Source organism: Setaria italica, chromosome VII, assembly GCF_000263155.2.
Source record: "Setaria italica strain Yugu1 chromosome VII, Setaria_italica_v2.0, whole genome shotgun sequence".
NCBI classification, from domain to species: Eukaryota; Viridiplantae; Streptophyta; class Magnoliopsida; order Poales; family Poaceae; genus Setaria; species Setaria italica.
The window spans coordinates 33482864-33509315 of record NC_028456.1 but is presented as its reverse complement, the minus strand read 5'-3'; the positions used below and the strand labels follow the sequence as shown (position 1 = coordinate 33509315).

Genomic DNA, 26452 nt, shown 5'->3' with positions numbered 1-26452 from the left:
CGAGCCAAATGATTGGCCATCGACGCGCGTGTGGATGCATCTCGAACTCGTGGTTTCATATATTCACACTCAGAGAACAAGAGTGGAAGAGGGACAGGCACCCTTGAACGTCACGACTGACGAGCAGTTCATGCCTCGGACAGGATACTGCGTACGTCACCGCACGCCGTGCTGGAACATTCCCGCATCGTGGTCTCCTACGTCCGTATGCTGTGCCTTTTCGTTGGGAATACGACGTGATTTCTTTTCTACTAAAAAAGGGCTCATGGCAAACCTTTGCGTACGAGTACCTGCTAGCTTATCTCAGATGGAGAGTTTATTTTGCACAACCCGGTTTGGCAAACACTCGATCGTCATAGGTAGAGTCACTCCCCCACCCAAAAAAATGTTTAAACGTAATTCGTATTGTTGGGCCGTTATCTTCGTATTGCCCAGGTCCGACACATTCATGGGCCTTTTCTCTTTTCAGCCTACTAACGCAAGGAGGATGCTCTTCCTCATTCGAAGCGTGGCTAAACCCTAAACCCGCAACCGCACTCGCCTTCCCGCCGCCGGCGAGCACCGTAGCCACCATGGTCGCCGCCGAATACTCCATAGACCGCAAGCTCTCCAAGCTCGTGGAGGAGGCTCGGCTGAGTGCAGCGGCCCTCCGCGCCGCCGCCCAGGCCGCTGACGCCGTAGCGGAGCTCATCAAGAGGGTGCCGCAGCAGCAGGCGACGCCGGAGGCAGCGCGGGGTTTCATCAGGGACCTGGGGCTAGAAGCGGAGAAGCTCGCGTTCACCTTCCGGCCGCCGGAGGAGGTGCGGCTCGCCGGGAGCCACGCGGCCGGCGCGGTCGCGAGGCCCGATGTCGCTGCGGACCTTCTCGTACGCTTGCCCAAGGTAAGTGCGATTTTTGGAATTCAGCCATTTGATCACTTCAAGGACTGGTTTAGGATCGCGTTCAATAGGGGAACTGTTTAATTTTCACGAGAATCGTTGTGGTTGTTCTACCGATGTAGCTGTTGTGCGACGACGATGCACATTACCTTCAAATTGCTAGTGTTATGTTGGTACCTTGTTCAGGATATCATCTTGTAGAGATTGTAGGTTTGGTAAACATTTCACTTTATTCGATTGACAAATTCGCTGTAAAGGCTGTGCTGAGCTATGCTAATTTGTTCAATCTGTCCTGTCAACGATATTTTTTGTTGGTTGGGAAGATTATAATCACGATAAGTGCTCCTTTGATCAGAATAAACTCCTTTTATCAATCTGGTGGATAGGATCTATAAGGTTCTTGTTATTTCAAATACAATTAACATGGTTGAGTCGTGAAGAGCCTGCAATGGAATATTACATTACAAATTCATAAATCTCTTGCTATTTCAATGGAAAACTAGCTTGCCACGATAGCAGAGTTGACTCTTCTTCTGGATGTTTTTATTTTGCAAGCCGATGTGAATTAAGACCTAGATGCTACTGTGATTTATTTGTATGCGTTTGCTACAGGAATGCTTCCACGAGAAGGATTTCCTAAATCACCGGTACCATGCAAAGAGGTGTCTTTACCTCTGTGTCATTGAGAAGAACTTGAGGTCCTCTCGATTAATCCGCAAAGTTTTATGGTCTACCTTTCAAGATGAGGCTCGAAAGCCTGTGCTTCATGTATATCCAGGTTTTTCTTCTACCAAGCTTCCTTTTTTTCACATCAACGTGCACTCGAGTCTGATACTTCTGTAAGTGGCATTTTCGATGTTACGCTCCTCATTTCAAAACTTCCGTTGGTGCAGCAACTGAAATTGCAGACCTTCCTGGGTTCTATGTCAGAATAATCCCAACTGCGAATTCTTTGTTCAATGTTTCAAAGTTGAATGTATCAACAAGAAACAATGTTCGCGCATATACCAAAGGTGATATACCTTCTTTAAATATGACCAGTTCCATTGTGATGTTGATAGCATTGCTTGTTCTTTGAAACTAGCGTTGTTTTACCACAGTTTTGGCATTTAACATAGTTATATAGTTTTTCCTTTGAAAGTTTGCTGACTGGATTTGTATTTCAGATGGCATAAACCTACCCACAGCAAAGTACAATTGTAGCATATTGGAGGATATGTTTTTGGAGGAAAATGCAGAATTTATAAGCAGCACCGTTGCTGACTGGAAAGCCTTGCAAGAGGCCTTGGTGTTAGTGAAAGTACGCATTTCTTCCTAAACTCTAGTTTGTTTATGCTTATGCATCTGTTCTCTTCCCTTTGAGGCAACCTAATGTTTAGTTCAAATGCAGGTTTGGGCACGTCAAAGAACTTCAATATACACACATGATTGCCTCAACGGGTACTTAATATCTGCCATCCTTGTGTTTCTTACTGTGGACTCCGGAGGAAGCATAATTACTAGATCAATGACTACAAGACAAATTTTCCGTGTCGTGATGAATTTTTTGGGTACATCCAAGCAACAGAAATTTGATTTTCTAGGAATATTTGACCATGTTTACTCTATTGAAGCATATCTGTATTCTTGCAGCAACTTCCAAGGTGTGGGCAAAGGGTTTGGTGATTCAGTCAATGAAGAAGCGTACAATCACCAAAGAGGTTTGCCAACCTTATGCACAAAGTCCATTGCTAAATATATTAGGCATCCTACCTGTATATAACATATATAGAGTAAATAGAATAAGATTTTGCATACAAAATCGTAATATCTCCATTTATGTCCTTTTGCCTTAGTTTTTGAACATGGCAATATAGTATGACAATTTGGCATTCCATTCTTAAATGCTTATCTGGTCGTACTTCACCATTGGTTCCTGGTGTTGAGTAATAAAAATACCTGAAGTCACATTGTACCTAATTCTGTTTGCAACCATTGCCCACCGTGCTATCGATTAGTGCTGTAATACTGAGTAATTCTACGTCCTTTTGATCTTCATGATATTCTGATCAAAAGTGAAATGTTTCAGGACATTGCCAATTGCCTGAAAACATTTGATGTTGCCATATGTGATATATCGGGCCACGTAAATCTGTCGTTTCGGATGACAAAGTCTGCTTTTCTAGAGGTATGTACCACGTAAACCCTTTTTCCTTTTCCTTCATTTTCCTTTTCCCTTTTATTTGTATCTCATGTATATCTACCCAAATGCACAACCTTGTGATATAATCCAACAATCCCTGGTAGATGTCTAGTTTAGTATTTTTTAAATTATTCTCATAGTAATGCTGTCTACATCTGTAATCAAGCATTCAAGTTTCTTTGAGTTGTAATCTTGTAATATCTTCCTTACTCCAATGTCTTTTCTTGTTCAGCTTCAAGATGAGGCAGCTTGTGCGCTTAATTGCCTTGATAAATGCAGAGATGGTGGATTTGAAGAGCTATTTATGACCAAAGTTGACTTTGGTGCTAAGTTTGACTCATGCTTGAGGTATGCTGAAGTATGATGGATCACATTGGTGTATTATGACTTTTACTTGAACCACTATCTGAGTGAGCAGTGCAGCATGTTCAGTCTGAGACTATCTAATTGTTACATTGTGCGTATGTACTTGTGTGGTAGACTGATAGTGTTAACTACTTTCGTATGCCCGTATCAAAACTCCATGCTACCACAAAGTTTGGAATAAACATTTCTTTCTTACTTAACATTGGCCCCAGACCCCACTTGTCAGACACACTTTGTATGCTATGTCCACTCTGCACATCTTCACAGTGCCATTGAGCCAATTTTCTGTTTCTATTATAATTTCCAGATTGGAGGCTTTCCCCTCACCTGATCAAGTTCTCACTTGCATTGCTTTCTGTCAGGATAAACTTGAAAGGAAACTCTAAGGTTACTGCATTAAGCTGTTGCGTGGATGATGAATCTTGGAGAATTCTTGAAAAAGATGTTCAGTCTTTGCTGCAACAAGGACTTACAGATAGAACAAAGATGATCCGAGTCCTATGGAGAAGCACGCCTTCCGAATGGAAAATAATGGATGTATGTAATGTCAGCACTAGTATTATTAACCACTTTTCCCTGCAATTCAGTCCACTGACAAGCACAACTTTATAGGGTTTCTCAGAATTTGGTAGCAGTCCCCTGCTCGTTGGCATAATGCTTAGCTCATTGGAAAAGAGTTTTCGTCTTGTGGATATTGGTCCAAACCCTGAGAACCGCAGTGAGGTATTTTTCCTTTTGTAGATTAAAGGACAATGATGTGCTGCCATTATTGCGATCTAACACACTGATATGCATTGTTATTATAATCTCAAGGCTATTAAATTTAGGAAATTTTGGGGAGAGAAAGCTGAACTTAGGAGATTCAAGGATGGAAATATTGCTGAAAGCACAGGTAACTGTTGCATTTTTTTATTTACTCAGTTATCTGAAAAGCATTTATATAAATTTAAGAAATACACTTCTTAATGAATCTTGCTTAACTGCAGTGTGGGAATCTGAATCTTGGGAGAGGCACACAATTATCAAAAGGATCGCTGATTATGTGCTTATGAAACATTTGTCGCTGCAGAAGGATGATTTGACTCATGTTGTTGATCAGCTGGACTTTTGCCTCTTAGTTGATGGCCAAGGTATGTTCCAGATCTTTTTATGATGTTGCTTTATACAGTTTGCATGCCCTTGGTTTTAGGCTTAATTGGAATTATGCAGATCCGGTCTCATCTTCTGGAGCTTTGCTCGAAGCTTTTGATACTTTATCTAAGCAGTTACGTCTGTTGGATGATGTCCCTCTTAAAATATCTACCGTGCAACCCCTAGACTCAGGTTTGACACAGCATCTTTTGTACAGTTTATGCATGATTTAATTTCCACAGGTATGTGACATGTCCTTTCATTTCACTTTTTCTTATGCCAGCTTTTAGGCACACCTCTGTGTTTCCTCCTGAACCTCATCCACTGGCATATGGAAAGAATTCTCAGAGGCTGCCGAATTTCGCAACAACTTGCATTAGATCTATGGAAGTTATGATTCAGGTATAAATTGACTAATATACTCTTTCTTAAATAGTTTGATATATGGTGCTCATTTGCTCAGAAGCTTGCATGTCATGATGTGTATCTGATAGAGCCAGGCTTCATTTTGGGATTTTCTTTTTCACAAATTTCTTCCCTTTTCCACTTTTTAGCTAGAGGGATCTGGTAACTGGCCATTGGATCCTGTGGCCATGGAGAAGACAAAGACTGCATTTCTTTTGAAAATTGGTGAAAGGTAAATATGGTAACATTGAAGGAAAAGAATTGATTGATTGAATTTTCTTTCTGTTCCTTTTGCTCATTCTTGTTTAGTTTCAGCTTGGAGGATCGAGGAATGTATGTTTCAGCCAGTGAAGATGAGGTGAATGTCCTTACATCTGGATACTCATTCTTACTCAAAATATTTCACGAAAGAGGCTTAGTGTTGCAAAAGCAAGGTCAGCTTTTAATTACTATGTATTCAAATAATTCCTTATATTTGCTTATTAGCTACTAGCTACTGCAGAAAGATCATGAGTTCCATAATTTCATTTCGTTACCTCACAGCTGGAGATGATAACACACAAAGTGCTCTATCACAAGATAAGGTGCTTTTTCAGCGGAGCCAGCACTCAAGTATGATTAATGGTCTGCATGGCCGTTACCAGATGTATGGACCAGTAGTCAGGTAACTGTCAAGGTTCTGAATGTTGTTAGTTGAACACCCCATACCGTAAATATGAAGCATACTTAGTAAGCTTGCATTATGTTCTTTCTGTTTCAAAGGCTAGCAAAAAGATGGATATCTGCACATCTGTTTTCTTCAATTATCTCAGAGGAGGCAGTTGAGTTGGTGGTTGCATATCTATTTTTGAAGCCATTCCCATTCCATGCCCCTTCTTCTCGGGTTGCTGGGTTTCTCAGGTAAATTTCTGCAACCTTTCATTAGCCTTCTGATTTACTATCAGTGTTGCTGCTCATTTTATCAGCTTCATTCTTTTTGTTACATCAGAATGGACAGATTCCTGCAATCCTACCAGCTATCTAGTCTGTTAGTTATTTCTTGATTGCTGGAAAAGGTTTGGTTAGTAGTTCTGGTATAGGGAGTAAGGTTTTGTTATAAATCTCATAATCATCCTGTGAAATACAAAAATTTCCCCTCTAAATCCATGTCTCTGGGTTGCATATAGTTAATTGAACATGCAGAGACACAGCAGCTAGAGCCCGAGATGTATAAGTCCTCTGACCAATTACTACAAAAATGACAGGTTTTTGCGGTTGTTATCCAGTTTTGATTGGACCTTTTCACCCATGGTTATTGACATAAATAATGACTTCAATCTGAAGGATGAGAAGGAGATCAATGTCAGTTCTCCGTCTCTTTTCTTTTCATCTTGTTAATTAACCCCCTAGCTCTTAACATATCCATTTATACAACTACAGGAAAACTTCATGATGAGCAGAAAATCTTATGAGCAAAATCCTCATGATATAGAGCCTGCAATGTTTCTCGCTACGTCATATGATAAAGCATCTGAAGCATGGACAAAACAGTCACCAAGCAAGTCGGTATGTGTTTTTTTACTGTTGATAAGATATTTACTGTTGAACGGTATCCATAACAGCTAAGCTATCGAAATATAAATGTTGAAAATGCAATCTATTTCCATTTCTTATGCATAAATGACATTTGTCCCTGTTTGTAGTATTAAATTCTTTCTTGTAATATGATATTGAGAATTTAGCCATAAATAGCATACATTAGCCTATTGTATATGTTTCAGATGGAGTTCTTATTTTTTATTTGTTCACCTTCTGTTTGTTTGTAAACGTAGGTTCTTAAACGGATGGCTGTTTATGCTAAAAGCAGTGCAGAACTTTTAACAAATCTTATACTAAATGGCCAATCAGGGCAATATACTTGGGAGGTAATTTTATTCTTCTGCTGCTTCATTGGCTCTATCTGGTTTAGTGTCCTTTTTTTTTGTACTCAGTATGAATCTTTCCATGCTATAGTGCCTGTTCCAAACACCTATGGGCAATTATGATGCTGTTGTTCTCCTCCATCAAGAGAAGCTTTGCCGTCCCCATCATGTACTTTTCCCTGCCGAGATTCCTAATGGTCAGTTTCACTTATATCAATTACAGTTGCTTCCCAGTTCCATAAGTTACTTGTTGCAGATGTTTTTTTTGCACAAATGCACCACGAAATAATAAAGTATAATTAATTTGATTAGCTGAGCATTTCTTGCTGATTAGGACTCGATTATTTGTTTGATACAATACGCAACCTTCATCCTATTTGATCAAATGTAATCAATTTTTGTAACAACCTTGCAGGTAAGTTGGTGATCTGGGGCAAACCGAGTAAAGATTTCCACCCCTATATGCCACTTAATAAAGGGGTTGTGAAAAGTTTGCATGATGCAAGAGATAAACTTTTGGTAAACTTCGACCCAACTACATACTTCCTGCGAGACTTGAAGGTAAAATTGAAGCTCTTTCTTGAAAAACATGTTCATCCATTTGGTAATAAAATTCTAACATCTTCCTACTTACAGTGTGCATTTCCCAAAACCTTCAAGCTGTGGTATGGTTCAGAAGGAGGAGATGCTGTTGGTCTTACATGGGAGAACCCAAAGGTATTAGCTGTGCTAGGGTCATAGAACATAAGTATTTTTTTTCCCTCTTTATCTTCTCAGAAAGAGAAGATCCCTTTTACACTCAGGCAATCACGCTAAACAGACTTGTGCGACTCTGTCTGTTTTGTCAATAAGCACCATCATTCAGAGCTTTCTTTTGTGTGTCCATGACAATGCAGAAGAATTTAAGTTGTATCGATTTTTACGTGTTGCAGAAGCGTGGCAGAGAGGAGGCCGATGAAACCATGCCAGAGCTGACATCTATCCTTAAGGAGGTTGGAGATGTTGGTAAAGGTTTGGTGAGGGGTGTGTATCTCCTGAAAGCACCAAAGCTTCAGTAAACTACTTTGTGAAGAACTGAAGATCTCAACGAACTAGCTGATGCGCAAGAACGATGCCTTCTATTATTTGCGGGATAGCACAACTTCTAACTGGTTTTTTTCCCACTAGCAAGATAGAAGCATAGGTTCCAGGACAGTGTTTGTGCATGCTGGCAATAGATTAAATGTGGCAATGTTCTCATGAAATCATAATGATCTGTAGTGTTTAAAATTTATATTCGACAACTGAAAAGATAAAAGATCAAAGGTTTTGGGGTCTGTATCCAAATTTTGATTTAGTATATATCGAAATGTATTTTTTGCCACATCTATTGCAATGAGAATGCCAATCCTCAAGCTTCAAGTACCAAGTTGCTTCTATTTTGTTTCATATGAAATGAGTACGAGCAGGTTCTTTGAACGCTGCTAGTCTGCTAATGCCTGTCATGATCTGATTTCGCGATGTGGGAGCTCGAGATTCGGAAACATGATGATGCCGATGTCTCGTCATTTGCAGCTTTTATGCATTTTTGCCTTTCCAAGAGCCGGGAAGACCGTGTCCTTGTACGGTCGACAGCAACTTTGGCTTTTCGAAATTTTTATACAGGTAGTCATCAAATCATTTCTAAAAAAAAACTTACTAAGAAAATTCTAACAGTGCCGGCCTTATACGGTTGACAAGCACTATGAAGAAAATGAAGCGTTAACATAACCAAAAAACGATGCTCTCGTTGAGAGTCGAACTCAAGACTTCCCGCTTACTTAAACGGGTGCTCTACCACTGAGCTACGAGAGCTTTTATGGTCGTATTTAAAAAAAGTAAAATAAAGCGTTACTAACAAACACTGCGGAGTAATGCTGAGAGCGTGGTAGCAAGTTTTTCCCCATCTATGTTTGATCGGTGTATAATTTTTTCGTCAAAACCAAGAAATGATTAACTCGTCTTTTTCATTTAATCCTCGTGATTATCTGCTGTCACTGGACACGTAATTGCTGCTCCTATTTCCTGATTCCCACGCATCGTTGGTCTCTCTCTTCGCGCCACCTTATTGCAGCCGACGCGAAACAGGCGGCCATGAAGGGACGTTCAATACTGGAATTCCTTTTTTTTTTGGTCATGCAACGATCAAAAGTGGATGGAGGTATACTTATAGTTGGCAAGTATGCATACCCATTTTCGTTGTTTGCGGGTGTGACCGCTCACTGGCTGGTTGCAAGTAGTTTTTATCTTTGTATTTTTTTTTCTCTTTAATAAAACTTTGCGGCAACTCTCTTGCCACCCTTTAAAAAAAAATATGTATATCCATCCCACGACGACACGACAAGCAATGTATAGCCACGCAAATTAGAGTTGCATACATTTTTTTCATTCGTACGTACCGTACGACATACACACACATAGATACATGACGACGGATCACGTACGAAGCCACGTATACGGAACCCGTGGCCCCCTTATTCAACACACGCATACATGTATGTACGTACGCAGGAAAGCCAAAATACACACACCGGGCGCGCGGGCCCGCCTCTCAGTCTCACACTCTCACACACGCGCAGCATATATATACGGAGAAATTAAGAAGCGCATACTATGTAGACAAGAGATACACGTCGGTGCTGGTGCAGACGAGCTAGATCAGCCGAAGAGGTGGTGGTGCTTCTTCTCGCCGCCGGCCTCCTCGGCGTCCTTGTGGTCCTTCTTCTTCTCGTGGTGCTCGTGGAAGGCGAAGCCGCCGGAGCCCACGGCCGCCGCCGCCGCGACCTCCTCCTCGATCTTGTGCCGGTGCGCGTGCTCGGGGTCCTTCTTCGCCTCGTGCTTCTCGTACTGCATGCACACAAGGAATTATTTAACTCGGAGCCAAAGTTCATTCGCGTCGCGGCCGATAGATCACACAGTGAAATTAAAGATTGATCAGCACAACGAAGGAAGCACGAAAGATCGAGGAGGAGGAGGACGTACAAGAGCGAAGGCGCCGGCGGCGACGGCGCCTGCCTCGCCGAGGTGCTGCTTGTGCTTGTGCTCCTTCTCCTCCTTCTTGTACGTGTCGTACTCGTCCTCGCCGGTGGACACCACCTCCGTCACGGTCGCCTCCGTGTACTCGCCGTACCCGCCGGCGGGCTGCTCCGCCGCCTCATCGTCCTTCTTGTGGTTGAAGAGGTGGTGGTGGTGGTGCTTCTCCTCCGCCATGGATGAAACGGGACGGCCTTGTTGAAGCGCGAAAGTGACAATAGGATGGTGGTGCTTGCTTGGTAGCTGATGTGTTTGGCTTACTTGTGTTGCTGCTTGGCACCTCGGCACTTGCTCGCGTTATATAGGCGGAGAGCCGGCCGGCCAGCGGAATGGGACGGTCGTTAACTGCTGACGTGGGTTATTGCGATGTGGAAATACGTACACGTATAATAAGCTAAACACCCGACACGTGTACATACTTTGTTGCGTAGCGCATTATGAAACCGTGGACGCTGGATTCATGATCAACTTGACGGTCCTTGGCAAATGGTTCCATCTATCTCCACAAGTGCAAGGAAAAACTTCACCAGCAATTTCAACCTCTGTCATGGAGCAATTTCAACGATCCTTCCATTTTAAAATATAGATTATTTTAATTTTTTAATATATAATTTTTGTTATGTATCTCGATATAATATTATATTTAAATACATAGCAAAATCTATATATTTAGAAAAGCTTAGTGCTCCCTCCGTTCCAAATTGTAGGTCGTTTTGACTTTTCTAGTTCATAGATATTATTACGCATCTAAACATACACTGTGTCTAGATGCATAATAATATCTATGAATCTAGAAAAAAAACCAAAACGACCTACAATTTCGAATGGATGGAATAATCAATAATATGAAAGTATGGTACTTTGGCCATTATGAAAAAGGTTATCTTGTACTATCAAAACTGCTGTAGGTTTATGCACAACAATAAGTTGTTCTATGCAACATGTGTCATAATTCATAAATATATATGTTCCGATATTTCGTGGCTGCAAAATCAACAACAAAATGAGAAATGCCGTACCCACATATGAATCTACGTGCACTGCCCACCGGCCGGCACCGGACAGGGTACCGTAGGGCAGCGGGCAGTGGGTCCCGCGATAGTAGTGGCCGGCACGGCCCCGCCGACCTCTTGAATTGGCGATTGGCTGACTCCGCTCGAAGTCGACGTACAGTGTCGGCAGATGGATAATCCGTCTTACTAGAATATTCCGAGGTCGATCAGCACTCTAATCATAGATATAAATATAATGGTATGACAGATTTATTTGAAGCGGCCAATATTTTGCATATCAAATCAATTCTGTGAATAATTCGCTAAAAAAAGTCGCTCGTGTAAAAATATTCTATTTGAGCTAGTTGTATTGGATATCCATGAACTTCACTGCTAGTGCACTATCTGTGCAATTGTGCATGGTATCTGTGCAATCAAGGGAGCTGAAAATTAGTTCTCCACAAACTTTTAACGCAAATCAAGGAAGCTGGTTCTCAAGATCAAAATGTGATCTACAGGTGTTTGTATCTCGCATGAATATGACGATATTGTTTGTGGCTTAAGCAATCTCTGGCAATCCTTTTCTCCTTTAGCATTAACTTTGAGCAAAGGCATGATCACGATGAGATGCAATTGCATCACAAGAGGGAGAAGGTGTCGGCCGGTTGAAAAAAAAAACAAAAGGCTAGATAGGGCTTCCCTCGCATATCACACGGAATGATGGCGACCCAAACCAAGATATTTATTCCTCTTTGATTTGGGGGTCCTGATTCGAATAGACTTTGTCTAGGTCTAGTAGACTGATCGAGATAGAAATTAACATTTAACGCCCAACTTTGTCTACTCATGTCAAAGATGAATAAATTCGCCGTGAATTATAGGCATTTTCCGGATATTTTTGGCGACAGAATTCATATTTTTCTGTAGGATACACACTTTTTTTTGCGAATCTGTAGGATACACACTTGATCAGCTACTTGTGGGTTCTTTAGGATATGAAATTATATGATTAGTGTGTTTTGTATCCTAAGTGTTGTTGCGGTTGTGCACTGTGCTGTCATTATTATGCCGCAGATGGACCGTTCCCTCCTGAAAACGAAATCCACAAGCATGTGAGCACCTAGTTGCGACAAGGAATATATGATAAATACATCTATTGTACATTTTTAAGAAACGTAATATGTTCATTGCAACTAACTAAAGGTGAGTTTGGCAAATTGGGCTAATACATCCATCCGTTGTAACCACACATTCAGAAAAAGAAATCTCCATTCCTTTTTAGAATAAAGAAACACCAACTTGGCAATCTGTGGGGCAGAATTCCCCAACTAATTGTAATTAAATGATGACATTTCCTAATAACTCTATCTTGACAACGAGAGCGTGTTCACTATTTTCTTGTTTTCACCAAGGGGCGTTGTTCTTCGAAGCTTCTATGCATCAATCAGTCAGTGCCGATTATAAAGTGACAAAAAAACAGGAAATACACATGGGACCTAGGTCCTCCACGAGAAGGAAAACCAAGATAGTGTACTATCTGTGCGGTCATTTGTGCTTCTTTTAAGCCGCTGCGAGCTGCGATTATTTTGCAGCTGCAGCCAGCAAGCAGCAGCTTAGCTACTTGGATTTGCAGCTGCAGCTAAAGCCGCTGCAAAGTAGCATAAACGAACAGGCTCTGTCTAATTTGAAAAAAAATAAAAAATAAATTTAAAGACTATTTTCGGTACTTTGTCCTATCAATTTGGTAATCTTTGGTACTTCTCTTCAAATACTTCCTTTGTTTCCACCGTTAGATTTTTCAGGATGGACGGCTCTTATTTTTTCCAACCATTCTAAAATTTCTAAAAAACAAATTAAGGTTTCCTCGTTGGAGTGAAAAGAGGCACGTAATTTTCAGTTATGGAATACTACTCATGAGTCATGACTGGTCAGTAGGGAAGCACACACCAACTAATTAAGCTAAGCACCAGTTCAACAAGAAGAATCATCAACTTAACTTTGTAAAAGCTCGGGGAAAAGATGATTCAAGTAAAACAAGATTTGTGCTTGGTGACTGAGTGCCTTTAGCACCGATCCAAAGCAGTGATGGTACGTAGGTTGGGAACTTTGGATCCAATCGAAGGCATCAATAATGCAGGCAGCTGCTGCCGGCCTGCATCTCCATCTCCATCTCCATCTCCATTATTGCTGGCCGGTCGATGTGGCGTTGCATCGAATCGCGCCAGGGAGAGCCCTTATCAGTAGCGGTACAGATGGACAGGCACCATGCTGATGCAGAGATCGATCAGCGAACTGGAAAGATACACATGGATGATCGATGGCTGAAGAGAGAATGGGTGGCTGTCCGTGGTGCGGTGGAGCCTCTTTCGGATGATGGGCAGCATCTCTCTGCACGTTGCCACTTGGTAGTGTACTCGATCGGCTCCGTGCAACCAATTCGTGTCATGAAACGAGCCAGATTTTTTGGTTTTTTTGCGTTTGTTTTCTTAAAAGAAATGTGGCAAGGATTTCTCTTATCTTAGTCTGAGTGTAGCTATGCCGCTAGCGCTAGGGACGATGAACAAAAAGCGCAATAGTGCCCTGTCCACCGAAGAAGAAAGAGAGGCTGGACAACAAATTCACAGGGCTCAGCCCAAATCGTCCTGCGTGGTGGGCCACTGCAAACCTCAGAACACATCGAACGATCGAGCCCACGTGCGGCTCCGGCCTCAAAACGCTGGCTTGGTTGTGCACGCTTTGACCCCCAAAAAAAAGGAAAAAGAAAGAAAGAAATGAACCATCAATCATGAGCATGCTGGTGCACTCAATCCGTTTTATTAGCCTTGCACCATCATCGTTGGCACATTCTTACAAAACCAGAAACACAATGCATATATTCAGCAGCAAACGTGCGCGTGTAGAAGCCCAAGGCCCAAGCAAAATTGACACTGGCACGGAGCTTTTTTATTGGAGGATCCCGACACGATCACACGAGAGGCTTCCCGGGCGCGGGGACGGGCCCCGCGGGGGGCGGGCTGCCCTTGTGTGCGGCCTCGGCGTCACAAAACCCGCGCAGGACGTCGGCCTCCTCGGCGGTGAAGCCGGCGGCGGCGAGCATGGAGGGCCAGCAGTGCCGCGTGGCGCCGCGGATGGCGACGCAGCACTCGGGCCCGATGTACGACTCGCCGTTGACGAAGAAGAGCACGATCTCGCTCGTGCACGACCCCAGCCTCGTCAGCGCGTCCCAGCACTCCGCGAAACCGCCGGCGCCGCCGCCGTCCTCGCCGGCCTCTGCACGTGAACAGATCAGGTTTGTTAGATACAACAAGAAAAGTTAGCAGGAGAACGAGCTAGCTAGTTAATCTTAAGTTCACCGTCGAGGGAGACGGAGAAGGCGCGCAGGCGAGCCGCCAGAGGCGGGGCGGCGGAGGTGGGGGCGCCCCGGCCAGCGTCGGCCGCAGGAGCCGTCGCGGCGAGGAAGACGAGCAGCGCGACGGCGGCGGCGAGACGTAGGAGCTGCGCCATTGCTTTGCTTCGACTACTATGTGTGTTACGGCAGTGGAGTGGCTGCAGGCTGCGCGTCGTGAGCTCGTGACTATGGTGTCCAGCAGCGAGGTCTATTTATATAGCAGCGCTAGGTGGCCGGAATTAAAATGACAGACGACGATTCAGTGGAGTTTCTATAACGTACGTGGTTGAATTGTGGGTGGGCGGCGGACGTGACTACGTGAGTGCATGCGTGCGTTCATGGAAGAGAATGCCAAAGGATCGTGGATCACTATTGATTGCTATCCATTGCAGAGCATGCATGATCACGGAACACCAAACGACCTGAGGAACTTCTACTCCGAATAGCCTGCTACTTCATTCTCTCCTGCCTCCTCGACCGCGCAAACCAAGCTTCAGCTTCGACACGGAGGACGGTGACAATGCCGCTAGTGGGCACATACACTTTCCAAACTAGCAGCACCGTACTAATAAAACAGATCGATTAGGCAAAAACGACAGATGCTCAAGTCAGCAGAACAGATGAAACTGAGGAGATCAGCAACACGCATCTCGTAAGCCATCGCAAGAGATTAGTTCAAGCAAGCATACAGGTATCAATAACACCATGGACCATAACAAATCTGTCCACGATAACTGGAATGGTACAAACCAAAGCAACACTTGCATAACCATCTGCACGACTACCAGCTTCTTAAACACTGCTACCATGGCCACACTACGTTAATTAAATACTAACAAATGCACAGAGCAGCTTCTTCACTACATGCTGCACGAACACACCCAATAATCTTCAACCAAAGGTTGAACACCACCACCACCAAATGTTGAACACAAATGCGAAATGTCAACAACAAACTACGGTGTACGACCAACTACCTATCAGTGATCCCTTGGTCTTCCACTGATCGGCTGCAGCGCTAGTCTTGACGACTCCTTCGCGACCGAGCGATCAGGGTTCGGCATAGCATGATGGCCTGCTTTAGCAGGAGGTGCGTTCTCCCTGTTCCGGAGCAAGGCGATCGCAGATTGGCCCAGGTTGTCACCTGGCTTCGGGCGAGGGGCGCTCATAGCAATGTAGCTTCCTTTTACGGTGCTGGAAACTTTGAAACTCTGCAGCTTAGCACGGAGTTCATCTATACCTCTTCGCCTGCTGCTTTGACAGATTCCTAATTGAAAAACGGAAGGAAGGGTAGAGTCAGAGGTGCTGCAAATACTACAATAAGAAATTGAACAGGACATTCTGATCGAGCAACATGATACCTACTGATCCTGGAACAGACTGGTTCTGAAAAACTGTAGATACTTCGGGGGACCTCAGAGTAGATAGATCACTTGGAGGATCCTTGTGAGTGTCTTTGTCCAAACTGGATGCTTTGCTGCACAGCGATTCAGTGTCAAATAAGCTCGAAGTGTCCTCATCATAGCAACAGCTGTATTCATCAACTTCGTGGCTCTCAACCTTCATGTTAAGCTGCTCATCTGGCAATGCTGATGTTCCTCCAGGAGGAGCCAGACCTATTTCCGTTTCCGATCTTTCAATATCTACAGCTTCAGACACACCGCTGGCAGGGATACCAGGAGTAATTTTGCCGTCATTATTTTCATAGCTTTCCTCATGACCTTGATGGAACACTTCAATATTAGAAGTCACCTGCATACCGCTGACTTCATTTATACATTGTTGCCCACTAGTCTGACAAGATCCTGATGTAAAAGAGTCATGAGATAATCTTTTACAGATGACTTGTTAGAGTTTAGGTGAGTCAAGAAGATATAAGCAAGTCATCATAAGTACTGACCTGATCCTGTAACACTCTCTTCAAGACAATTTGCAGATTCTTCAGGAGATTGAAGTAAAGAAAGGACATCGGGGACATCCTGTTTCTGGAAAGAGTCCACATGGTAGTCCTTGGGCAACGGGAACAGATCCTTCTTGGCTGACCCAGTACAGAAGATTTCAATCATATCTTGACCACAGCTAAAGCTGTGTTCCTCACCTTCATCACCCAGGTTGGTCTTAAGCTGCTCAACAGGCATTTTCAACGTCCCAGCAACTGAGGGCAGCATAATTGCACTTTCTATTCCTTTAACTGGGGCATCTTCATACATACCGTTTTCAAGGATTTTGTCTTCATTAGGTTCATAGTTTTCTTCTTTATGATCTTGATGGATCATCTCAGAATCACAACTCGATTGCTTGGAGTTAATTTCAACAATATGCTTCTGGCCATGAGATCGACAAATTCCTAACATAAGAGAGATGAATGATGAGGTAATATGCAAATAATCTATTGCCAAATAAGTGCTGCAAATTTGAGTTTCACTAGTACAACAAGCCTGTTCAGATGCAATGTTAGATGTATGAAATAGTCTAAGGACAGATCAAAACAGAAACATGCTACAGCAGTATAAAAAGTTAAAAGACAGAAATTACATCTGAACCAAACAATGCAGACATCAACAAAACATATTTCCCTGAGTGAGCAAACAAGTTCAGGCTTACCATGTTCATTGGAGCGTGATTTTTCATGGAGAACATCACTATCTGAAGTAGGCATAGACTTTCTTTTCTCTTTTTCCTCACAAAGCACTTCCTCAACACCAGTATTCCTGTGGTATGGTGATTGCATGATCAGATGACTGAAGGAGTGTCCACATGGTTCATTACGTATGCAATTCTAGTAATCCAAAACAAAATTACCTTTCAATAAGACGGGCATCATCTGACAAATCAATCTGGGCTGACATTGCCCAATCTTTCATGTGGCTCGACCTCAAGAACCCTAAGTAAAACAGTATCGTCAGTTTTTTCTATGTGAGGATTAGACAACATGACATTGCACAGCAGAATACTTTCAAACAAAATGAGAAGTTGATTGTATATAAATAAAACTATACCTCCACTTTCATAGTGTTGCACGGAAATAGACATGCAACTCTCTTTTTCTTCAGCTCTGCTGAGATCTTTGCAAATGCCTTGGTTTGTATCAGGCTCTGAACAAACAAGTGTGTCAACAGGTTCATTTCTTCCTCTTCCAGCACTTGGAAATGCAAGATCATCATGCGGATCAATTTTTTCAATGCTTCCCTCCGAGAAAAGGGACTGCAGCTCCATGAGCAAATGTCTGGGATCTGCCGAGCATGTTCCAGTATAATTTTTCATTTTGCACACTGCTTCCTCAGACAAAGCACCTTCATGTTTATAATTAGGAGTTGCTAGACTAAATGAAGGATTCCCAAAGGTACCTGGCACTTCATTTGAACAAACACCATTAATTAATAAGCAATAATTTTAAGAAGACAACTTTAGGGTTTATAAATCACACCAAGTTACCTGCTACACCAGAAACAATTTTCTTCGAAGATATGGTGGATCCTTGAAGTGATGATTCCACTGAGCAGCCATCTAAAAACTCTTGTTGCAGGTTATGATCCGTACGATAATCTTCTGGTAAACCCGAACCAGATGGAGTCCTTTGACCAACGATGTCCACAACAGACCCATTGTCTGAAGTATTAGTAACATCTTTACTACAGTTAAGGCCAGATTCCATAACTATTGCGCTTTCCTTCTTGGGGTTAAGCTGCCCATCTTTCAAATTTGATGTTTCTTCGGATGGAAGCAGCACCACTCCACTTTCTATGTATCTGGCAGCGGCAGCCTCCACAATATCATTTGCGCAGGGTCCAGAAGCAACTTGCTCTTCCCTATCCTCACTGCATCCATCTTTATGACCCTGATGCAGCACTTCAGTCTTGGAACACCCAATCAGTCCATCCAAGAGATGAGTTGATTCAAACTGAGACAGATTAGAACCAAGATGTACCTCAACCTGTTGTTTAACATCAATCGATTCATCTCCGGGACTTTCAGCGAATGCAAGGCCATCCTGCGAATCAGATTCTTCAATGTTTTCCTTTGAGAACAGGGCCTGCAGGTCCATGAGTAATTCTCTGGGATTTGATGAGCATGTTCCAGCATATTTCTTCATTGTGCGTACTGCTTCCTCAGACAAAGCACCTTCATGCTTATAACCAGGAGTTGCTAAATTAAATGAAGGATTTTCAATAGTATCTGGCACATCATTTGAACAAATACACATTAGGGAGTTTTTTTTAGCGATTGAAAAGCAATAGTACTAGTAGGAAATTTAAGTGTTTATAAAAAGTGATTTACTGACCTACTCTAGAAACATTTTTTCCCCCACAAATATTGGACCCATCAAGAAATGTTTCCGCTGAGGAGCCATCTAAAACCTCCTGTCGTAGATTATATTCTATGGACGAATCTTTTGGTAAACCGGAACTAGATAGAGTTCTTTCACCAATACTGCCCACAACAGATCCATTATCCAAAATGCTACTAATATCCTTACTGAAATTAAGGCCAGAGTCTAAAACTTTTGCGCCTTCCAACTTGGAGTTAAGTTGGCCATCTTGTACATGTGATCTTTCTTCAGCCGGGAGCAGTACGACTCCAGTTCCACTGTATTTGCCAATTGCATCCTCAATAATATCATTTGTCCAGGGTTTGGAAGCAAATCGTTCTTCCGTGTCCTCACTGCATCGGTCTTTATGACCCTGCTGCACTAGTTCAGTATTGGAATCTAAACATGCATCATAGTTGTCATTGGCAGGAGCATGCAGGGCGCTGTTGAATACAGTGTCAGTAACACTATATGGATTATCACCTGCAGTAGGTTATGGGGAAAAAATACTGTTAAAACTTAAAATATATGTGATCATGCTTTTAGTATGATGAGAAGCCACTAAATTTGTGTTGAATGAACAAAGACCTTAGATATATGTTTTCTAAATTAGGGGGTGTTTGGATACTAGGTGCTAAACTTTAGCAGTGTCACATCGGATGTTCGGATGCTAATTAGGAGGACTAAACATGAGCTAATTATAAAACTAATTGCAGAACCCCTATGCTATTTCGCGAGACGAATCTATTAAGCCTAATTAATCCATCATTAGCAAATAGTTACGGTAGCACTACATTGTCAAATCATGGACTAATTAGGCTTAATAGATTCGTCTCGCGAATTAGACTCCATCTGTGTAATTAGTCTTGTAATTAGCCTATATTTAATACTCCTAATTAGCATCCAAACATCCGATGTGACATGTGCTAAACTTTAGCATGGGGTATCCAAACACCCCCTAAGAGTAATTGAATTGTAGAATCAATAAAGGAAGTACCCAATCAAAAAAAATATAGGATGTACCTGGCCCCTTGACATCTGTTTTTCCAGATGAAGCTTTAAGGTCATCAGAATGGGCAGGCTTCTTACTTCCTTCGCCCTTGCAAGCCGCTTCCTCAGAATTAGTTACACTACAAAATTGAATTTCCCATCTTAAAATGATCAAACACGTACCATTTCCATAACATATGAACTTTTAGTGAAAAGACTATACTTACTCCTTTATGTGATTTGCATCCAACAAAAAGCCTGATGAAACCCATTCTTCATCAAGACTAGCCTTCGATAAACCTACGAAAATGAACAGCTTATGAGTATCATTTAAATGACAGAACATACCTCATAGCTATAGGTTGCAGGAACTGAAGGAAATTATGAAGGAAAAAACAATAAAAGAAGAAAAGGAATGTGGTATTATACCTTCTATTCCATTATCTTGCTGGGATGTGCACATACAAACATCACTTTTGGAAACCGAACAACTACCTTCATCAGTATCATGGTGTGAAAAAGGTTCTGACGCATGAGTTTTTTCGAGTATACACTTCACATGGCAATCTTTTAATTCATCAAATCCATTTTCCATATGAACTGTTGCAGAAGCAAGGGCACCATACTCCACAGATTTTTCTATGCTTTCCTTCGAGAACAGGAATTGTAGGCCAAATGGTGATTGTTCTGCAATTGATAACCGTCCCTTGTTCTCCTTTGAGTGCAATACTGTTTCCTCAGGCAAACCACATTCATGTTTACACTCTGGTGTTGCTGAAAATTGCGAAGGCTTCTCAGAATCACCTGACACACATTTATGCATTACTCTCAAACAACACCTAATGGTACAACTCAAAGACTAACTATCCACATATCACACAGTGGGTGCTTACCTTCTTGTACATAACCCTGCAGGACCTGAATTGTAGCTTCTTCTTCATCAGGATTATCTGCAACAAGCCTCACGTTCTTTTCAGCAATGCCACAATCCGATTCCATATCAAGACCAGTAAGTTCACCATTTAACTTTGTGTTTAGGTCAGTTTTGGAAGCAACATGTTCATCATAACTTTTCTCCTCAGCAACAACTTCTGGGAAGGGGGGAAAGGATACATTAAAAAAATATAGGTGACCAATTAATATCAGAAAGTCTTATGAAAGATTCATACCTTCTTCTGCAACATCCTGATCCACATCAAGTTTCTTATCAGCATCAAATCCAGTAGGTTGCACATCCTCATCTTCCAGACCACAATCTGAGCCCACACAGAAACCAGGAGATACACTAGTGCTAGATTTGTTTCCACCATCAACTTCTACAGCAGTATTTTCGACATTTCTGGAACAGCTTTCTTTGCACACTTCTGTAAACAGAAACTCGAGACCTAATGACGAATGTCTTCCATCTGATGAACATCCCTTACCATCATTCAGTACTGGAAGAATCCTATCATCAGCAGCACTATCTGAGTGCAGATTTGTCAAAACAGGGTTCCCTTTTCCACCATTGCTGGTACATCTCCCCAGATCAGCAGCTTGAACGCTTTGTTCAGAAATCACATCACAGCAAATTTCTGGATTACTGTCTGACGTTGGTAGGGCAGATTCAGAAGCTGTTCAACAGTACAATAGTATTAGAAAAAGACAAAGGTTAATGAGCAAATTTCGTCATGGTCAGCAGGGCAAATGTATTGGTGATGATTTACATAAGAACCAGAGACTGTTTGGAATGGAAAAATAAATATGTCAGCACAATTATCAGAGAACAAACAGTAATGGACTATAGGCAGCCAAATCACAAAAAGCTGGCATATAGATAACAACGTCTGGAGAACAAATGATAATAGACTATAGGTGTAGCAGTTGCAAATCTCCAGATGTTTTTCAAAGACCAAGGCTGCCTATAGTCCATTACAACTTCACAAAATCAATGCAAGTTACTTATATGCCAGCTTTTGGGCATCCAAAGAAGATAAATAAATTATATTTTGATGATGCTTGGCTACAACAGATAAAATTAACATAGTAAAAGCCTATAAATTTGGCAATGCAGGTAATAAACTAACAACTAGATGCCCTTAGCACCCATGTTCACCTCACCTTCACCCATCAATGGTTTGTCCTCTGAGACAAAACAATTGTGTGGGAGTAGTTCACCAATGCTTGATGATTGATCCACTTCCCCATTTCTTGTTTCAGATAAATGGCTATCATCAGCTTGAATGTCAGAGTGTTCCTGAGGCTGTTTACTCTTATCTGAACTTTCCTTTGCAGCGTCACCAGATCCTGACCCAGGTATCACCCTATGTATACTCTGTGCTGAGCAAATCTCATCAGGGAGTGTTACTGTTCCAAGCAATGGACTTGAAGAGATCTCTTCTCTTGTGGCATTAACCTGACAGATTTCTTGAATTCTGCTACTAGACTCCTTACTATATTCATTAGACACTTTATGTGTGTCCTTTGTTGCTTCCCTTATAACCATGTCATCTTTTGCCTCCTCGGCAAACATAACTTCTTCCGGAGCAGTTGTCCGTCTCCTCTTTGAAGACCTTCCCTTTGAAGATGTGGAATTTGATGCCTGCTGTGTTCTCAGTGGCTTATCATAGTTAGCCCCTGTATAATCTTTTTCACTTGGGGTTTGTGCGCTCTGTTGCTTCCTGAATTTCGGTCCACTAAAATCCTCTGCATTCCAGGAATCATTGGCTGAAGATGATATTTCCATTGAAGACCTCTGTTTTCTCAATTTCAAGCCCTCTTCACCAACTCTCTCACATGACGCATACTTGTCTGAACCAGGATGTCTCTCGTTACCATCAGATAAATTATGATCTGAAGATTTGCCTGTTGACTGCTGCAGGCCTTGATTGTTCTGCACAGCTACTTCTACCTGCAATTCGTTTCCAGAAGCAACAACAGCCACAGCACCATCTGTAAGTTGATCTGTTACCTTCAGCTTCGTTGCTCCAACTCCTAGCTGTTCGCTTCCAACCTCTTCAGTGTGATCCGTTCTCTCCTTTTCAACTACATTAAGAGCAACGGATTTACGTGTTGATCTCCTCATAGGAATTGTTGTCATTTTTCCCTCATGAAGACCCTTATTTTGTTCCTCAAGCATCACTGTGGCAACAGATCGCCTTGATCGTCTAACAGGCTCCTTTACTTTTTGTTGCTTCTCATCTTCACACTTACCAATTTCAAAATTCTCATTTCTGGCCATTTTGCTGTGATCTGGGTTCTCCTTATTAAGCATATTAGGAAGAACAGACTTCCGTGTTGATCCCCTAACATGTGCCTCAGCATTCGTTTCTGCAACCAGAAATCCACTCTCATTCTCAAGCATATCCGGCAGAGCAGATTTACGTGATGAACGCCTAACAGGTTGCTTCACAACTAATTGCTTCTGCACATCTGCACCCTTAGAATTTTGAATGTCTTCACCAACACCTTCAATATCTTTAGCTGGCACAACAGATTTCCTCTTTGATCTCCTAACATGTGCTTCCGGGTTCTTTTCTGCAATGAGATCCTTCTCCTCTTTCTCATGCATGACTGAGACAACAGATTTACGTGTTGATCGCCTAACAGGTTCTTTAACTGCTGGCTGCTTCGCGGCATCTTCACCCTTAGCATTCTGACTCTCTTCACCAGCACCTTTGATATCTTTAACCGGCACAATAGATTTCCGCATTGATCTCCTAACATGTGCTTCAGGGTTCTTTTCTTCAAATAGGTCCTTCTCATTATCAAGCATAGCTGAGACAACAGATCTACGTGTTGATCGCCTAACAGGTTCTTTGACTATTGGTTGCTTCTCCACATCTTCATCCTTAGCATTATGGCGTGTCAACAGTTGAGCAGTTTTTGAGTCTTTGGCCTCCACTAGAGTACTACTCAATTTGTTGCTTTCTGAATTTGCATTACTGACCTCAGAATTGTTTTTCCCTGGTCGCCTCAATGGGGGTGCCTTACTAGTAGCAGCAAGTTGTTCTTGTTTTTCTTCCTCCACAGAAGATGCAACCTGTTGATGCCTGCGAGTAGCTGGTCTACTAGGCTGCATCTTGTTTTCCAGCAGCTGGCTAGTGTGAGTTTCCTCCACCACACTGTTGTTAACCTGGACAACTCTGTTCCTCAAAGACCTGGTGACAGGAGCATCATTTCTAGGCACCTGTGGAACTGTAGGAAGCTCTGCATCAGGTTGTGCATCGCCTGTCTTCCTCCTCCTCTTGTTCTCAACCACAGTGGGGGACATCACAACAGCTTCTACTGAGCGAGATCTTGTGGTTCTAGTGGATACTTCCACCTTAGCAGACTTATTCACATCAGGCTCACAGTTTTCTCCCTTCCTCCTGCTTCTCTTACTCTCCACAACTGCAGGTGACGCTGCCACAGACGAATCTTGAGCATCAGCGACAAGTTTATCCTTACTATCTGCTGCCTTCCCCCTCCCTCTCTTCTTCTCAACAGCAGGAGGCAACAGAACGGTGGTCCCGGACAAGCTCGACCTTCTTGTGACTCTGCTAGAAACTACAACCTGAGCACAGACAGCAACGTCCTCAGCAATCTCCTGGCTCCTCAGCTTCCGCTTCCTACCAACAGTGACCGCTGCTTCTACTTCCTCAGCCTCGGCAGCAGTCAAAGAATTCCTCCTGGACCGCCTTACCGTGACATTTGCACCTGCCTCTGCAGAAAAACCGTCATCTGCAGCAGAATCAGTACTACCAGCATCGTGACACTTTCCCCTTCCCCTGGATTCCTCCACCGCAAAAGTGACCTTCTTCGCCTCGCCAGCATCTCCGACCGAGCGCTTCAGACACCCCTTCTTCGCTGCTACTCCGACCACATCCTCCTCCTCTTCCGCACCAGCGGCCCCCTGCAGAGCAAACCCAACAGCATTAGAAGGAGCAGTACCCCCAACCACTTACCAAGAAGCCAAAACAAATCGAACTCGCGGAGCATTCCTGCGAGCACTTGGCGGCTACCGAGCAGCGAGGGTTACTGTGTGAGGCGAGCGTTGCGTCCTTACCGAGAGGGCGGCGTCGAGGCGGGCGACGAGGGCGGCGTTGGTGCCGCCGGCGGGGAGGCCGTGCCGCTTGCAGAGCGCCTGCAGCGCCCGCCGCTTCATCCCCGCGAAATCCATCCCCGCAAGCCACCGCTACCCCCCAACCGCCGGAGATCACCACGGCCCAGCCATGTCGTCGGCGGCGTGGCTCGGGTTTCGGCTTCCGTTCCAGCCTCGTCCGTTCGAAATTTGGAGGGGCCTTTCGGGAGCGATGGGGAATTGAAGTGGGAATGCGGTTCGGGGGACTGGTCGGCGGGCGCTTGGCGCCGCCTCGGTTTGGGCGTGGTCCCAGAGCGGTGATTCGGAGGCTGAGCGGTGGGGCCTGGGAGCGTGCGCGGGGTGCGGCCGCCGTGGCAGTGGGAGCGGACGGGAAGCTTGCAGCGGAAGGAGGCGGACAGTTTTTTGAAATTTTGCCGTTTTGGGGCTTCCCGCCCAGTGTGGCGCTGGCGGGCAGGGAGAGCGGGCCGCGCGTGGGACGGTGGGAGGGTACTGGAAGGCTGCGGAGTGTTCCACTGGTATGTGGGGCCTTAAATCGGAGAGGGGAAGTCGGGCCCACGTGTCATTAGCTCAATTTGGTGTGGAGCTTCCCGTACCGGCGTATGCTCTCCAGTGTGATACGTGCAGATTGCTTACTGACAGGCGGGCCCGCTCCAGGCTTACTCGAAATTGCTGGTCTACAGAACATTGCTTATCAGGATTAGATTATACTATTTCTGACCGAAGAAAAAATTCAATTACCAAAATTGCTGGTCAACGCCTCAACGGTACCTCTGCCTGCATCGACTCGATGTGATGATCACCGAGCTGGCCTCTCTAGTGATGATCACTGAGCTGGCTGGTCTTCCTTGTGATGTCACCACCATGCTCGGTCGGTGGAGCATGTACAAATGAATAGTGCTTGAATAACCGAAATCAGACTTTATTTGAGACATTTCAATGCCATGCTGAGGGGACTAAATACTCTGTAAGAATCTTGAACTTTAGTTCTTCAGCAACGTAGGAGGCACTGAGCTTTCAACACCACATTAGAAGTACTAAAGGGTGTTTGGATACGAGGTGTTAAACTTTAACAGTGTCACATCGGATGTTCGGATGCTAATTAGGAGGACTAAACATGAGCTAATTATAAAACTAATTGCAGAACCCTGTGCTAATTCGCGAGACGAATCTATTAAGCCTAATTAATCCATCATTAGCAAATGGTTATTGTAGCATCACATTGTCAAATCATGGACTAATTAGGCTTAATAGATTCGTCTCGCGAAATATACTCTATCTGTGCAATTAGTTTTGTAATTAGCCTATATTTAATACTCCTAATTAGCATCCAAACATCCGATATGACAGGTGTTAAACTTTAACAGGGTGTTCCCAAACACCCCTTAAGTATAAGATGGACTGCAACTAGCTTGACTTTGCCATCTAAACCTGAAAAGGTTTGCTTCACTCCACGTTTTTCAACTCCACTCTCAAATCTTCAAGCTAAACACCTCTATCTTCAACTCCATAAAAAAAATCTAAGAGCCAACTTCAAAAATTTTGTGTAGCTCCTCAAGGGATCTCCAGAAAATAGCTCTGTTCGGCTGTGCTTCTTCCAGCTGTGCAGCCAGCCAGCAAGCCTGCTTTGCTGCAGCTGCTACAGCAGATAAAACACGAGCGGCAGCAGCTGCACCCTCAGCGCTGTACAACTAAACAGTATTTTATAGGCCTGTTCGCTTGCTCATATCTGACTTATCAGCCAACGAACAGTATTTTTCTTTCATACCAAACCAGCCAACAATACTTTCAGCCATGGCT

The 26452-nt window shown here is 43.3% G+C and overlaps 4 protein-coding genes across 10 annotated transcripts; 1 reads left to right on the top strand and 3 right to left on the bottom strand.

The window, feature by feature from the left end:
* The first annotated feature begins 498 nt into the window (after positions 1-498).
* LOC101771815 (nucleolar protein 6) lies at positions 499-8279 on the top strand. Of its 2 annotated transcripts, none has more exons than XM_012847198.2 (25): positions 499-881; positions 1491-1656; positions 1772-1891; positions 2045-2178; positions 2269-2428; positions 2511-2578; positions 2947-3045; positions 3293-3408; positions 3789-3963; positions 4039-4149; positions 4240-4318; positions 4413-4556; positions 4636-4749; positions 4841-4959; positions 5112-5194; positions 5278-5396; positions 5506-5626; positions 5725-5862; positions 6207-6303; positions 6382-6507; positions 6774-6866; positions 6955-7060; positions 7279-7424; positions 7500-7580; positions 7796-8279. In XM_012847198.2, the coding sequence occupies exons 1-25, from the start codon at positions 573-575 to the stop codon at positions 7919-7921; spliced, it is 3150 nt and encodes a 1049-aa protein (XP_012702652.1). In that variant the 5' UTR covers positions 499-572; the 3' UTR covers positions 7922-8279. The 2 variants fall into 2 exon arrangements, with proteins under 2 accessions (XP_012702652.1, XP_012702651.1); XM_012847197.2 differs by having other exon boundaries at positions 5272-5396.
* A 937-nt stretch (positions 8280-9216) lies between these two features.
* On the bottom strand, positions 9217-10197 carry LOC101771419 (abscisic stress-ripening protein 1). Its single transcript, XM_004977238.3, has 2 exons — positions 9864-10197; positions 9217-9728 (listed from the first exon to the last, which is right to left on the bottom strand). Exons 1-2 carry the CDS (start codon positions 10089-10091, stop codon positions 9540-9542), a joined length of 417 nt encoding a protein of 138 aa, XP_004977295.1. The 5' UTR covers positions 10092-10197; the 3' UTR covers positions 9217-9539.
* A 3495-nt stretch (positions 10198-13692) lies between these two features.
* LOC101786011 (egg cell-secreted protein 1.4) lies at positions 13693-14410 on the bottom strand. The gene is made up of 2 exons (XM_004978263.4): positions 14260-14410; positions 13693-14176 (listed from the first exon to the last, which is right to left on the bottom strand). The coding sequence occupies exons 1-2, from the start codon at positions 14408-14410 to the stop codon at positions 13872-13874; spliced, it is 456 nt and encodes a 151-aa protein (XP_004978320.1). The 3' UTR covers positions 13693-13871.
* Positions 14411-14929: 519 nt separating this feature from the next.
* LOC101770487 lies at positions 14930-24887 on the bottom strand. 6 transcript variants are annotated; one of them, XR_001164590.3, is made up of 16 exons: positions 24620-24887; positions 21694-24466; positions 20763-21206; positions 20487-20684; positions 20023-20397; positions 19821-19893; positions 19627-19733; positions 18577-19086; positions 17730-18470; positions 17294-17647; positions 17097-17178; positions 16899-17005; positions 16195-16641; positions 15855-16099; positions 15660-15771; positions 15420-15561 (listed from the first exon to the last, which is right to left on the bottom strand). XR_001164590.3 is itself a non-coding variant. In XM_004977237.4 (15 exons), the coding sequence occupies exons 1-15, from the start codon at positions 24731-24733 to the stop codon at positions 15529-15531; spliced, it is 6798 nt and encodes a 2265-aa protein (XP_004977294.1). In that variant the 5' UTR covers positions 24734-24886; the 3' UTR covers positions 14930-15528. The 6 variants fall into 6 exon arrangements, 4 of the variants coding, with proteins under 4 accessions (XP_004977294.1, XP_022683983.1, XP_004977293.1 ...); XR_002678507.1 differs by having other exon boundaries at positions 15421-15561; positions 15656-15771; XM_004977237.4 differs by having other exon boundaries at positions 14930-15561; positions 15660-16099; positions 24620-24886.
* Positions 24888-26452: the final 1565 nt, after the last annotated feature.